The sequence below is a fragment of the Bidens hawaiensis genome, unplaced genomic scaffold (assembly GCF_021521415.1).
Source record: "Bidens hawaiensis isolate Kalapana, Puna unplaced genomic scaffold, B.hawaiensis_p1.1 tig00016361_1, whole genome shotgun sequence".
In the NCBI taxonomy this organism is placed as follows: domain Eukaryota; kingdom Viridiplantae; phylum Streptophyta; class Magnoliopsida; order Asterales; family Asteraceae; genus Bidens; species Bidens hawaiensis.
In genome coordinates this window covers 321374-335360 of record NW_027492498.1, presented here as the reverse complement: position 1 = coordinate 335360, position 13987 = coordinate 321374, and the positions used below count along the sequence as shown (strand labels likewise).

Genomic DNA, 13987 nt, shown 5'->3' with positions numbered 1-13987 from the left:
TGTTGGAGAAAATTATTTATTTGAGTAAATATTTAGTAGTTAAGAGAATGAACTTAGAATTAAACATGAACTTAGGGTAGGAAAATGGACTTAAGGTTCATGAGCTAGAGGTATAAATACCTCTTCAAGCCCCTAAAACCTAGATCTCACATTTCCCACCCTTCCTTATTTGTCAAAAACACACTCAAAACACACACACACACACTTCTTTTAGTTTTGGATCCAAGATTTACAAGAATGAATCTGGCTCGTCTATGTTACAAAACATCCAACAAACAAGAAAAACAACGTGGGAAATAGTAAATTGGTGACCATTTCTATGATGTTATAAAATATAGTGGAGTGGAGTGAAATATAATGTGGCGCTGGCGTGGCACTTTAGAGTGAAAGTAAAATGATATGTACACCCTCTAGCCTTATTGGTGTTTGTACAATATATCACGAGGATTGATAAAATAACAGAAAACGAGTATCACATTGTTTTCACCAATTATTAATTCATTTCCTTCACCAAAGCAGTTGGGTTTCCCGGTAACAACCCACGGTGGAAATGACCCTTTCCTCCGCCCCATTCTGCCATGTCACCGCCTCTCTCCGCCGCCACCACCACCAGAAAGCAACCAAAATCCACCTCCCCAAACACTCACGTTTCCTAACCTCAACTCACACCTACACCACTCTCCAAACTAGGGTTTCCGATTCCGACACTCAACTATCTCCACAACAACCGCCGTCTGAAATCGACTGTGTCGGAACCGGAACAGACGTCGAATGCGTTTATCCTAGTGACGGAACAGGCGAGTACGGAATCACCGAACCCGAAACGACGTCGTTGAGGGACCTAATTTGGGAATGGACGTTACTCGTCTCGCCGTTTTTCTTTTGGGGAACGGCTATGGTGGCTATGAAGGAGGTTTTGCCCAAAACCGGACCCTTATTCGTCTCGTCCTTTCGGTTGATTCCGTCTGGTTTGTTGCTGGTTGCGTTTGCGGCTTCTCGCGGCAGGAAGGTTCCGTCTGGACTGAATGCTTGGTTTTCTATTGCTCTGTTTGCTATTGTTGATGCTACTTGTTTTCAGGTTAGTTTCATTGTTATGTGTTGATATCATTGGTAGATTGAGTTCGGGTTGTTTAAATGTGATAGTGTTTGGTGATGCATTGTAGGGGTTTTTGGCGAAAGGATTGGAGAAGACGTCGGCTGGCCTTGGCAGTGTATGTATGTTCAATATTGTTATGGTTAAGTGATTATGGTTAACCGACTATCCGGTTATGGTTACGGTTAATGTGTCTTTGTTAATCGACTTTAATCAAAATTGAACCGAACCAAACATTGTACGTTTGTGTTTTTCAAAAATTTATACATTTATTTCCATCTTTTTTGCCTCCGTTACTAGCTTCTAACGTTTGAATTCATGCTGTAATGGTCTGTAACCGAGCTTGGAACAAGATAACCAAGCTTGGAATCGGCATATTTCAGCTTTGAAACTTCACAATTGAGCTTGGAACACCATAACCGAACCTTTTTCAACTAGAACAAAGGAAAATAAAAAAAATACATTGGACAACTAACTGAACTTAACCGAAACCCACCCATAACCGATAGTTAACTCACCATTCAGTTATGGGTGTGGTTAAGCAGCCTTCTATAACCGAAGCTTGGTTATAGTTATGGTTATGGTTGAGCCCCCATAACCGAACCGACTCTGCACACCGCTACCTTTGAGTTACTGTATGCTATTGCAGGTTATAATTGATTCACAACCATTGACGGTTGCTGTTCTTGCTTCTTTGCTATTTGGTGAATCAATCAGTTTAGTTGGAGTTGCAGGCTTGATTCTTGGTGTTGTAGGCCTTGCACTTCTTGAGGTATACTGATATTATATCATATCAATCTCTATGCATCATTTCATTTGTGTCCCCTTTTTTAACCTTCTTGTTGCAGGTTCCTGCAATTTCATTTGATGAGAATAACTTTTCATTATGGGGAAGTGGAGAATGGTGGATGCTTCTAGCAGCTCAAAGCATGGCAGTTGGTACAGTTATGGTCCGATGGGTTTCTAAATACTCAGATCCTGTTATGGCTACTGGATGGGTTAGTAACGCCTGTTCTATATTGATTATATTCATTATATAGTTAACAACCTGTTACGTTTATTTCTCTAAATATTGTATCCTTGCAGCACATGGTTCTTGGTGGGATTCCATTGGCAGCAGTGTCGGTTCTTGTTCATGATCCTGCACTCAGTGGTGGATTAAACGAGCTCACAGCAAATGACCTTTTCGCCCTTCTTTATACCTCCGTGTTTGGCAGTGCTATCAGCTATGGATTGTACTTCTACAATGCTACTAGAGGTTATCTTCATTTCATCATGCTTCTGTAGATTTCATTATTTCATATATATCTATCTATATACAGCATTTTTTTCTCATTTTATTATATTTACTAGGTAGCTTGACAAAGCTTAGTTCTCTCACGTTTCTAACTCCAATGTTTGCTTCGCTTTTTGGGTAAGCTGATTTTTAAGAGAAACTTCGACTTGTTTGTTAACAGTTAAATCTATTATCAGTTTATGTTATTCTTGTCAAATTTCGGGTTTCCAGTTTCCTGTATCTTGGTGAAACTTTCTCACCGGTCCAACTAGCTGGGGCGTTGGTTACTGTTGGTGCCATATACATGGTTAACTACAAGGATGCCGTTGAATGAAGCAGAAATTTTAAGATAGCGTGGTTGAATCTCTCGATTACTCTCACACGCGTACCTTATATAGGGATAAAAAGGGTGTCGAATACGGATCCGAACAGGTACATATATGATCATGCTTCTTGTGTTACAAAGTCAAGTTTTCATTATACTTGTATATACACATTTCAATGTAAATGTGATCACACTTAGTACAGATTAGTATAAAATTATTCATCCTTGTCATATTTTGTGTTTTCTTTTTCTGTTATTTAGTTTTAAGTCTAATTATGGGTGGTAATCCTGAACCTAAGTTCTAAATATGGGCTAATTTGCGCATTGTGAAGTTTGGGCTAGCTGATATATTGAGCAGGTCAAATTAGTCACATTTGATTCCTTTTTTTTTCTTTTTTGCAAATCTTATGCCACTGTTATATATATCGGTTAATTGATATGGGGATAAAGTGGAGTGAAGGAAAGACCGGGACGTTCGCTTTTGTGTTCTGCATTGGGTGTTTCTTTTCTTCACAGTGCTCTCATCTGATCAGTACTCTGATTGGATTCTTCATTGTTTCTTCTTTCAGCTATCTAGGAAACATTAATCTGATTATTGCATATGATCGGCATTAAATGCATTGCTTTTTCCGTTTCTTTGTGATTTTGGTATCTTTGTGTGATACATACCTCTTGTTTGCTAAACTCAGTGTGCTATTTGCTCCTAAAATAACAATGTAGTCACTTATCATAGAAAATGCTAATATATATTTACCATACCTACTAATAATCATAGAATTATATTTGACAGTCTATGAAAGTGTACCACACAAATATGAAAATCACAACGAACCGGAAAAACAATGAATTTAATGCTGACCATGTGTGACAGTGAGTTGATGTTTGTTGGATTCTTGAATGAAGAGATGATGGAAAATCAAATTGGAGCACTTATTAAATGAACGCACTGGGAGGCATGAAGCAGAAGTGAATGCTTCAATCTTTCCTTCGCTTCATGATGCAGCGGTGAAACGATAACGAAGATCGATTCACGTTGATTCTAAGAATACCCGTGAAGAACTTCCAAAAACCCCCAAATCCCACCCAAAGGGCAAGGAAAGTGAAGAGAAAAATGATTATTATTAAAATTAAAGTCTGTCTCTACAAATTACATAACCAACATATAAATAAAGGTTCTAATACGAAATGGGCTTAAAAAAGGCGATGGGCCAAACACAAACCCAAAAACAAAAACATAAAAAGTGCTGAAAAAACATAAAAAGGCTCATAACTTTATTTAGAAGGCGTTTTTGGGCTTTGGACAAGGGCCAAACCGCCGTAGGCGTTTGCCATAATGTGCTCCTCGTCTCAAGCTTCGATTTGACTGGTAATGGGCCTAAAACGGAGCTTTGTGGGCCAAGTTATGCTCATTTTCGTGGGCCACCTTTTGTAGCGCGATCTTGGGCCTCCAGAAACATAATAGCCCGGTCTTCTACACTTGGGCCCACATCACTTAATCCCTGTATCAGTTCATTGATATGTATAGTAGTGGCATAACACTCACAAATATTGAAATTAAAACATTAATCATAATCCATAAAACACATTTATAATGAACAATCTGTGTTACTGGATTGAACTCCATGAAGTAAGAGAAAGAAGAATTTGCACTTTAGAGTGTCAAATTGATGACGACAACAAAAAGAGTTACCTTGTATAGTGAAAGCGTATAGTGAACGATATAGTTCGTCATTTAATAATGGCATCAAGAAGGGAAGGTCAGGTCAGCTCAGCTCGCAACATACAGCAAACTGAAAAAGGCTCATGCACATGGGAATATATGCTTGTTTTAAAGCTTCTTATTAGTTCTTATAAAGCTTCAACATACAAGAAGTTGTAAAAACTCCTGAACTATATGCTTGTTTGATAATAACCTAACATGTGAGTTCGTTTAATTTATTTTTTTCAATCAACTCGGGGCTGTTTGTTTACATCTTAATGGAACCATTTAGATGTAAACATCTGATTCATTCAGACTTCAAACTGTTTGGTTCCAAACAGAAAAACATCTGAATTGTTAAAATTAGGTCTAAATCATCCAGACTTATTGTTGTTGCTGAATGGGACAGATATTCATTCAGATCTGACTCATTAGGCTGTTCACTTTAGTCAAAAACTTATATATCGACCTGTTTTGAGTTTTAAATTACACCAAATCGACCCATTTTAAAAGTAAATGGATTGAACTTGTCACCTCTACTACAAAATTTCTTTAAGGGTCAAAATTGATTGGGTTGACTCACAAACAATCTTCTTTCATAAATAACTAATGCCTTAAATATGATTTCAAAAACAGCTATACTACAATAATAATCAGGTTAGGCTATTCTTTTGATGATATGCAATGAGTTTAAAAACAACTGAAAGATGAGGTGCATAAGGATTAGTTAGAACTTACACATTCAATATGTGGAAAGTAAAAAAAAGTTTCAGTTCTCATTATTACCGATGAGTCTAAAGATCAAACAAAAGTAAACATTATAAAATTACACATAAAACTCCAGAAAATAATGAGCTAGAAGTTACCGAGCTAGAAGTTACCATCCATGTCGCCAAGCAAAGATCTAGAACTAAATTCAAAACTCCAAACCCCTAAAATCAATGTCACGAATCAAGATCACCATCGGAAATCCTAAACGCTAAATCCAGAAGAAAAACACAAAACCCATACCGTGTAAATGAAAAAAAGGCCCTTTTTAAAGTAACTAAAGTGTAATCGTTGTATTTCTTGCCGAAGACCGGAAAATTAGGTCACGAAGCTGCAGATTAAAATTATTGAAACTAAGTGACTTTATTTGAGATATTTCGGTTAAGTGAATCGAAACACACCATACAACTCGAGTAGCAAGTTCAGATCTTAGCGTGCTGGTCACAATGATAAAAAAAACCTTAGATAAAATAGGTTTTAAAATAAAACATCGGTAATAATTAGGGATGAGCGTTTTTGGTATCGATTTGGTACCATCCGTACTGAATCGGTACCAAGTTTTTAGTTTTTGGTATCGGTACGGTACCGGTATTTTCTGAATTTTGCACGATACCGGTACCAAATATTTCGAATTTTCGGTATCGGTACCGGTACCATCCCGAGCTCATTCCTAGTTACAATATTGTTTCGTAAGCACGAGTCACTCGACCAGGGACTAAAATAAAGCAATAACTTTAGACAGGGCTGTCTCTGAGAATCTAAGAGCCCTTAGGACACTACATGAGTAAAAAAGAAAATTGGGCCCCAAAGGATTTTGTGTGTTTGCTGTAAGCAGAGATTATACTCCAATGCATCATCTATAAATATATAAATTTTGAAATTTAAACTTCTTTTAGCTTATTTAAATATTATTTTATATGATAAAAACAATGATTGCTTTTATACTTTTTTGAATTGGGTTCTTTTAAAGAAATATTTTCACATAACCGAACATGTGGTTAATTTAAAAATTAGAGCAAATTAAATTAAGTAATGAATACTGAAGTAAATAATGTGAGAACCCCATAAACTAGTTTTATACCCGTCCGGTGAACGAATAGTTTCATGTAATAATGGTAAACTATTTTTTTTTGCGCTTTAAACGAAAAAAAAAATATTTGTTTAAGATTAAAGCATAGTTTGTTTCACTTAGGTATAAGAAAATTGACCAACTTCATTAAAAGAACACGAAGCTAGGTTTAGCTTTCATCAACTGGACTTTCATCTAGTTTCTTCCATTTGTTTAACATAGCTCACATTCTTCTTTATTTAGTAAGTGGGGAGCTCTAAATCATCAAACACCAAAAGCTGCACATAGTCTGTATCTCATCACATATACCACATCCAAAAATAAGTAAAATATACAATATACAATAATCAATATGCATTTGCAACAAAAAGTATACAATATACGAGCAGCTAGTGCAACTTTAAGCAGTAGCCGCCTGACTTTTCTGTTGAGCTTAAAAGCACGGCTACGTGGCGTTGGACCCTCCACAGAAGTAACGTTCCCAAATTGTATGTGTTGTATAAATCTCCAAAAATTAATTTATATTCAGGCATTTCACAGGTAAATTGTACAAATTTATGTATTACCCGATGTACGTTCATGCAGTGTTTCTTGTCTTTCTCTCCATTTCCCTTTTGGCGTCATGGTTTTCTCCCCACTGGCCTCACTAATTGCCCACTGTCCATGTTTCAGTTACATCAACACGGATTGGTAAATTTCATATGCACTGGTATTTAATTTCCTAGATGATTACTAAAGTTAAGAAGAAATATCAAGATAACCTTACTTGGTCAGCTTGTCCATTAACTTGCGCACTAGTCTGGTTAGTTTCACCACCAAGTTTGCTTAGAAATAGTAATGTAGTTCACTGGAAGAGCATGATAAAGTGCCTGCGCGTAAACGGGCTCTGTATTAATGGCATTATTGCAAAATTTATATAGCATTCTTAATAATAGTTTAATCAGATTTTTGAGGTACCTATAATCAAATCTTCCAATTACATTACAAATAATAATTCCATTGTTGGATAATGATAGTTGCTATTTTGTAACTAAATAAAAAAATTACCAATGAGATTTCAAAGAAATTTGAGAGAACATGAGTGACGTCCACATTTTCTTGATCACTTGATGCATTGAATCAGTTCCCAACTCACATTATCATCCTCACAAGGATCAAGAAGACTTTTAACCTGATCAAGAAAATTACAAATTAATTTATTAATTGAACCATAAAGTATTTTTTTATTGCGATAAAAAATTCTTACCTTCAGATTTAATACAAAATGCTTGTTGTTGGCATTCCCAACTTCCATTTTTAAAGATTTTTGTCCACTGATTTTTTGAGCTTCTTGGAGGCTTATAATCAACAGGCTGCAAGAAAGAAAAACATATTTCACATTACTTATATCATATCAAGTGTATTCATTTACTGAAGCATAAGAATTTATAGTTCCATACTATTTTAATGAGAATATGAAACTCTGAAGCACTTCGAAGTTCACATGTTAAGCATGTTCAATCTGTAAAAACAATAATATTAGTTCAAAAAAACATCTATGAGTTTCCATTACTCACATAAAAAAGGACTCTACAATCATTAATTACCCATAATTTGCACATATCCAAAACCAAATCAGGAGAAACGTTCATGATTACCAGAGTCATAGTGATATAATACAAACAAAAGAAATGAGTAATGATGTATTGTAAAGTTTACCGGAGATCGAACGGTGACACCAACCGCGGTGAGCAAGGGTGAACGGAGGAGATACTTGTGCTACCAAGGTGAAGAAACATGGATCTACTCCCCACTAATGGGTCCTAGATCCGGTGAATCAACAGGGTAGGATATGGTAAACTGCTAACACGATATGAACCAAGTTGCCCAAAGTCCAGTGACGAAGTCCTGCAAAACAGACACCGTGAGCTCGTTACGGGAAGGACAAAAGGGGGGGGGGGGGTCTTCCCGTAACCACCCTCCGGCGTGAGAATAAGTACTGTTCTGTGGAAGATAAGCACTTAAGAAAATTGAGAGAGTACAGTGTGTTGGACTCGGTCTGCCCAAGAGACATATTATAATTGATGTGACTAGTACGTTATGATCCAAGTCGGGTCATACCCAATAACAAGCTAGACAAACACCGATAATATTCGTTTACATATGATGTGATCATAACAAATGAATATTAACACTTGAGTTATTTGGAAAGAGGTTTCTAAATAAAATGTACTTGTGTAATAAACAAATCATATGGATGATTTATGTTTTATGAGAGAACATTACATAGTGTTATTTAAGTTGGTTGAATAACAATATGTGAATAATAATAACCAAGCATGTATCTTAACATATAATAAGTTTTATAAGTTATAAGTTATAAACTTATAAATATATATATATATATATATATATATAAAACTTTATAAAAAAAAGGAAAAGGAATAATACTCTTTCAAATGTAATATTATTATATGTTTGAGTGGAGACATGCAAGGTGAGTGGAGACATGCAATGGTTATTATTGGTGGAGAGAAAGATACCTTTGAATAAAACCAAGTCTTTCTCTTTCATTCTTTCATAACACACATAATTTCCAAGTAAACTTTTCTTTCTTCCTCTCTTGGGTATTTTCATCCAACATAAGAAAAGAAGAAGAAAATTTCAAGTGCAAATCCTAGCTAGAAGTGGTGTGTTGTTGAAGCTTGGGGTATGCTAGCTTGAGGAGCTTCCATATTCAAGTTCTTACCTTTCAATCATCATCTCTTTCACCCGGTTTTGTCATATTGAAAGGTAGTAGTAACATGCATGGACTTATAGTGACATGTATGTATTTGATAGCGTGTAATTCGTATTTGGATCCGGGTTTGGGTTTTGCATGTTTAAAATTGGTTTTATACATATCATATTAACAAGATTTAAAACTTTTATATCCGCTGCGTTTTTGGTAAAATAGGGGTTTTATCACTTTGATAATCTTGTTAAAACCCAACAATGGCATCAAGAGCCGCTTATACGAATGCATGCTTCATTAGACCCAAATTTTTCGGGTTTATGGTGGGTTTCACCATTTGGCCGAAACTTTTTGGGGTTTTGGTTACCCCATGGTTTTTCAAGGTTATACTTTACATGCATGTGGTAATCTTGAAAAACCAAGTCATTTGGATGATTGTTTAGTTTGTTTGGACAAAACCCGAAAATTTCGGTTTGCTTAAGCTTTGGCCGAAAGTTTTGAGGCAAAAAGGGGAACCATTTTGGTCTTGTATTATTGCATATTTTGATGTGTAATAGATGTTCATAACCTAGCCATGGCCTTGTGTTTGGTTGAATGATTGTGTTGGTTGTTTGTTCATTCGATTTGGTTGTAATATTTATTTGGGTTTGTAATCTATTTATTCATTCATTTGGTTTGTAATAATAAGTAGATTAGATGTATTTCTTTTACTAGAAAAATGTATTAGGATATATTTTGTAAAAGAAGATGCATGGATGGAAGCCCAAATAAAACGATGGAGACCACAACACCGGGGTAAACACTTGGAGCATATGGATGCGGAATCAAGTGGGACTTCACCGACACAAGTGCATGTTCTTTTGGGTCCCTTAGGAGAGACTTTTTAACACACTTGTCTTTGGTCAACAAGTGTGGTAAACATTAGGAGGCTATGGTTATGAACTTGTGGTTGTGTATATTTTATGCTTGCATGGTTGATTTACTTATGTTTATATTATTTGCAATATGGTTTGCTTAAAATCAACTAGCATAAAATTGGTTTCTTAGAAATTGTTAGGTAATAAAAAAATTGGTTTTATTAATAACTAATGATTTCATAATAAAATGGGTTTTATTAATAGGAACTTTGAAAATGGGTTTTTCAACTAAGTACCATACATTTGAATGCATGCAAATGAAAGGTACAATAAATAGTTTTCCAATCTAGAATTTAGAAACTTAAATCCCTTTTAAAACAAGTTAAACACCATCTTTTTATACGACACTTAAGTCACTTATAGACTTGAAAGTGAGTTAGGATCACCTAAGCACTTTTAAGAAAACTTGTGATCTTAAGGTGATTTTACAAGTACTTTTGGCATTAGGATCACCTAACCACTTGTATGAGTAAACTCACACGTGTGTATAAGTAGGACGACTTGATTTGAAACCATGACTATAGGATCACCTTAACATGGCGTTCAAAGGTGTTGATGGGATTAAACATACCAACTAAACATATGATGTTTAACCGATCCCATAAAACTAGAAGTTGCAAAGGGTTGCAATCGTCAAACGTTGACTACCTTGTTAATTTGAATAGTAGGATAAAGGTCACCTAACTATTATTTGAATGAAACGTTGGGTTCTAGATTTTAATCAATAATTGTCTTGGAGACATTAAAGGGTATTAAAGATTAAAATTTTATTAATATCGAAAATACTAATTTGAACTTTGTTAAAATTTCTTTTAGATGGCCGCAAACAACGCACCAAACGCTATTATCCCACCCGTGCATAACTTATCACTAAGATCCATTTTGGATAAGGATCGTCTAAACTATAACAACTTCATGGATTGGTATCGAAACTTGAGAATTGTTCTCAAGCAAGAAAAGAAGTCTTATATTTTAGATGATCCTATTCCCGATGAACCAAACGTTGACGATTTAGATGCCTACGCGAATTGGTTAAAATACACCGAGGATTCGGTGCAAGTTTCTTGCCTCATGTTGGGAACAATGATTCCCGATATCCAAAAGGATTTCGAGAATCATGGGGCGTATGACATGATTACCCAGCTTAAGGAAATGTTCCTTACTCAAGCTCGGGTTGAGCGATTCGAAACGGTTCGAGCGCTTCATGCATGTCATATGGAAGAAACCCAATCTGTTTCATCTTATGTACTTAAGATGAAGAGCCACATTGATCGGCTTGAACGGCTTAACTGTCCCGTCTCAAAAGAGTTAGCCACGGATTTGATCCTAAATGGCTTAACTAAAAGGTTTGAGACATTCTTCATGAACTACAACATGAACGGATGGGACAAAAGCATTGGTGAGCTTCACGCAATGCTTAAGACAGCCGAAGCCGGCATGGGTAAAAAGGTTTTACCCGTTCTTGCGATCAATGAGGGTGGCTCAAAGAAAAGGCATCACCCGGAACCAAAGGAAAGGGTTGCCGTTGGCAAGGGGCAAGTCAAGAAGGGGTTCAAGGGAAAGGCAAAGGCGGAACCAAAACCAAAGAAGCTAAAGGTTAGCGCTGAGGATCCGTGCTTTGGTTGTGGTGAGATAGGTCTTTGGATGAGAAACTGTCCGACCTATCTCAAGGAGTTGAAAGCTAAGAGGGATGCGGGGCAAACCTCAGGTACAACTTTCATGATTCACATTGATCTTAATATTATTTCTTCCAACACATGGGTATTGGATACCGGATGTGGAACTCATATATGCAATTCATTGCAGGGGTTCAAAAGAAGAAATGAAGTGAAGAAAGGAGATATAAGTCTTTTCATGGGCAATGGAGCAAAGGTTGACGTCCAAGCCCGAGGAGATTATGTTTTAAAACTTCCAAATGGTTTGGAAATTATTTTGAAAAACATTTTATATTCCCCTAGTTTGACTAGGAATATTATCTATGTTTCTGTATTAAGACAATCTGGTTATGACTTTAAGTTTGTTGATAATGGTATTTATGTTTTCATGGATAATGTTTTTTATTTTAAAGCGATGCCGTTTAATGGCATTTATGAATTAATTCATGATGACTCATACATTGATAACTCGTTGTACTAAGCTAACACCAAAAGACTCAAAATGGATTTGAGTAATACTTTTCTTTGGCATTGTCGTCTTGGTCACATAAACAAGAATCGTATTCATACACTTCGAAAGAATGGTCTTTTGAAATCAAATGTTGATTCATTTGATGAATGTGAATCTTGTTTATTGGAAAAGATGACCAAAGAGCCCTTTAATGGAACAAATGAGAGGGCGAAAAACTTATTAGGTATCATACATTCGGATGTATGTGGACCTTTTAGGACAATGACAAGAAATGGTGAAAGATACTTCATTACCTTTACCGATGATTATAGTCGCTATGGGTATGTGTTCTTGTTAAGACACAAAAATGAGGCCTTTGAAATGTTCAAAGTCTTCCAAAATGAAGTACAAAATCAACTCAACAAAACAATCAAAGTACTACGTTCTGATAGAGGAGGTGAATACCTCAATGATGCGTTTCTAGAACATCTTAGGAGTTGTGGGATTGTCTCACAACTTACTCCACCTGGAACACCACAACATAATGGTGTGTCCGAGAGGAGGAATCGAACTTTATTGGACATGGTTCGATCCATGATGGCTAGAAGCTCATTACCTCTATCATTTTGGGGTTTCGCTGTGATCTCCGCTGCCCGTATTTTAAATATGGCACCAACCAAGAAAGTGGATAGGACACCTTTTGAAATATGGCATGGAAAGGCTCCAAAATTTTCATATTTAAAGGTATGGGGTTGTGAGGCTTATGTTAAGATCTACACCCCTGACAAACTTGAATGTCGATCCACTAAGTGTATATTTGTAGGATATCCCACGGATTCGATGGGATATTATTTCTACAATCCAAGCGAGCATAAAGTGTTTATAGCTCGAAAGGCTAAGTTCTTGGAAAGAAGGTTCCTTATGGAAGGAACTGATAGAACTGTAGAACTCGAAGAGGATCGAGAACTACAAGCCGATACACGTTTGGTTGACGCTAGCAATCAACAAGAGGTTGTTGAGGATGATCAAATGGTTGATCAAAACACACAAAACATTCGCAAATCTGGTAGAGTTAGCACCCCACCTGAGAGATATGGATTTTTCATGGATGGATGCTACGTGGTAGATTCGGATGAACCCACCATATACCGAGATGCAATGTCGCAATCTGATTGTGACAAATGGCTAGAAGCCATGAATGTTGAGATGCAATCTATGCATGACAATCAAGTATGGGACTTGGTTGCTCCACCTCTAAATTCCAAACTCGTTGGAAGTAAGTGGGTTTTCAAGAAGAAAACTGATATGCATGGAAACTTGGATACTAATAAAGCTATACTTGTAGCAAAGGGTTTCACTCAAACTCAAGGGGTTGATTATGATGAAACTTTCTCGCCCGTAGCGATGCTAAAGTCTATTTGGATATTGTTTGCCATAGCCTCATATTATGACCATGAGATATGGCAAATGGATGTCAAAACTGCTTTTCTAAATGGGCATCTTAATGAAGATGTTTATATGGTTCAGCCTGAAGGTTTTGTCGATCCACAACATCCTAACAAAGTATGCAAGTTGAAGAAATCAATCTATGGATTGAAACAAGCATCTAGAAGTTGGAATCACCGTTTTGATGATGAAGTTAAGAAATTTGGATTCATCAAAAACGCTGATGAAGCTTGTGTGTATAAGAAAGCTAGTGGGAGCATCATAACCTTTCTGGTATTATATGTCGATGACATATTACTGTTTGGAAATGACATTCCAACCTTGGAAGGTGTAAAAGCCTGGCTTGGAAGCTGTTTTTCCATTAAGGATCTTGGTGAAGCCGCCTATATTATGGGAATAAGGATCTATAGGGATAGATCAAGGCGGTTGATAGGTTTGAATCAAAGTGCATACATAGACAAGATCTTGAAAAGATTCAAGATGGAAAACTCTAAGAAAGGTTTGGTACCTATTCAAAGAGGAACGATGTTGAGTGCTTCTCAATGTCCAAGCTCAAAGGATGAGCAAGACAAAAT

The 13987-nt window shown here is 36.3% G+C and overlaps 1 protein-coding gene across 1 annotated transcript; it reads left to right on the top strand.

Annotated features, from left to right (window-relative positions):
- The first annotated feature begins 511 nt into the window (after window positions 1–511).
- On the top strand, window positions 512–2925 carry LOC143551292 (WAT1-related protein At3g02690, chloroplastic-like). Its single transcript, XM_077041758.1, has 7 exons — window positions 512–1078; window positions 1164–1211; window positions 1743–1865; window positions 1942–2091; window positions 2180–2351; window positions 2447–2507; window positions 2601–2925. The coding sequence occupies exons 1-7, from the start codon at window positions 551–553 to the stop codon at window positions 2701–2703; spliced, it is 1185 nt and encodes a 394-aa protein (XP_076897873.1). The 5' UTR covers window positions 512–550; the 3' UTR covers window positions 2704–2925.
- Window positions 2926–13987: the final 11062 nt, after the last annotated feature.

Excerpts from the sequence above, each read along its gene's own strand:
- LOC143551292 (XM_077041758.1), top strand. The coding sequence starts at position 551 with ATGACCCTTTCCTCCGCCCCATTCTGCCATGTCACCGCCTCTCTCCGC. Across the intron at positions 1,866-1,941 it reads TAGGCCTTGCACTTCTTGAG|GTTCCTGCAATTTCATTTGA; the intron begins GTATACTGATAT and ends TTCTTGTTGCAG. Across the intron at positions 2,092-2,179 it reads CTGTTATGGCTACTGGATGG|CACATGGTTCTTGGTGGGAT; the intron begins GTTAGTAACGCC and ends GTATCCTTGCAG.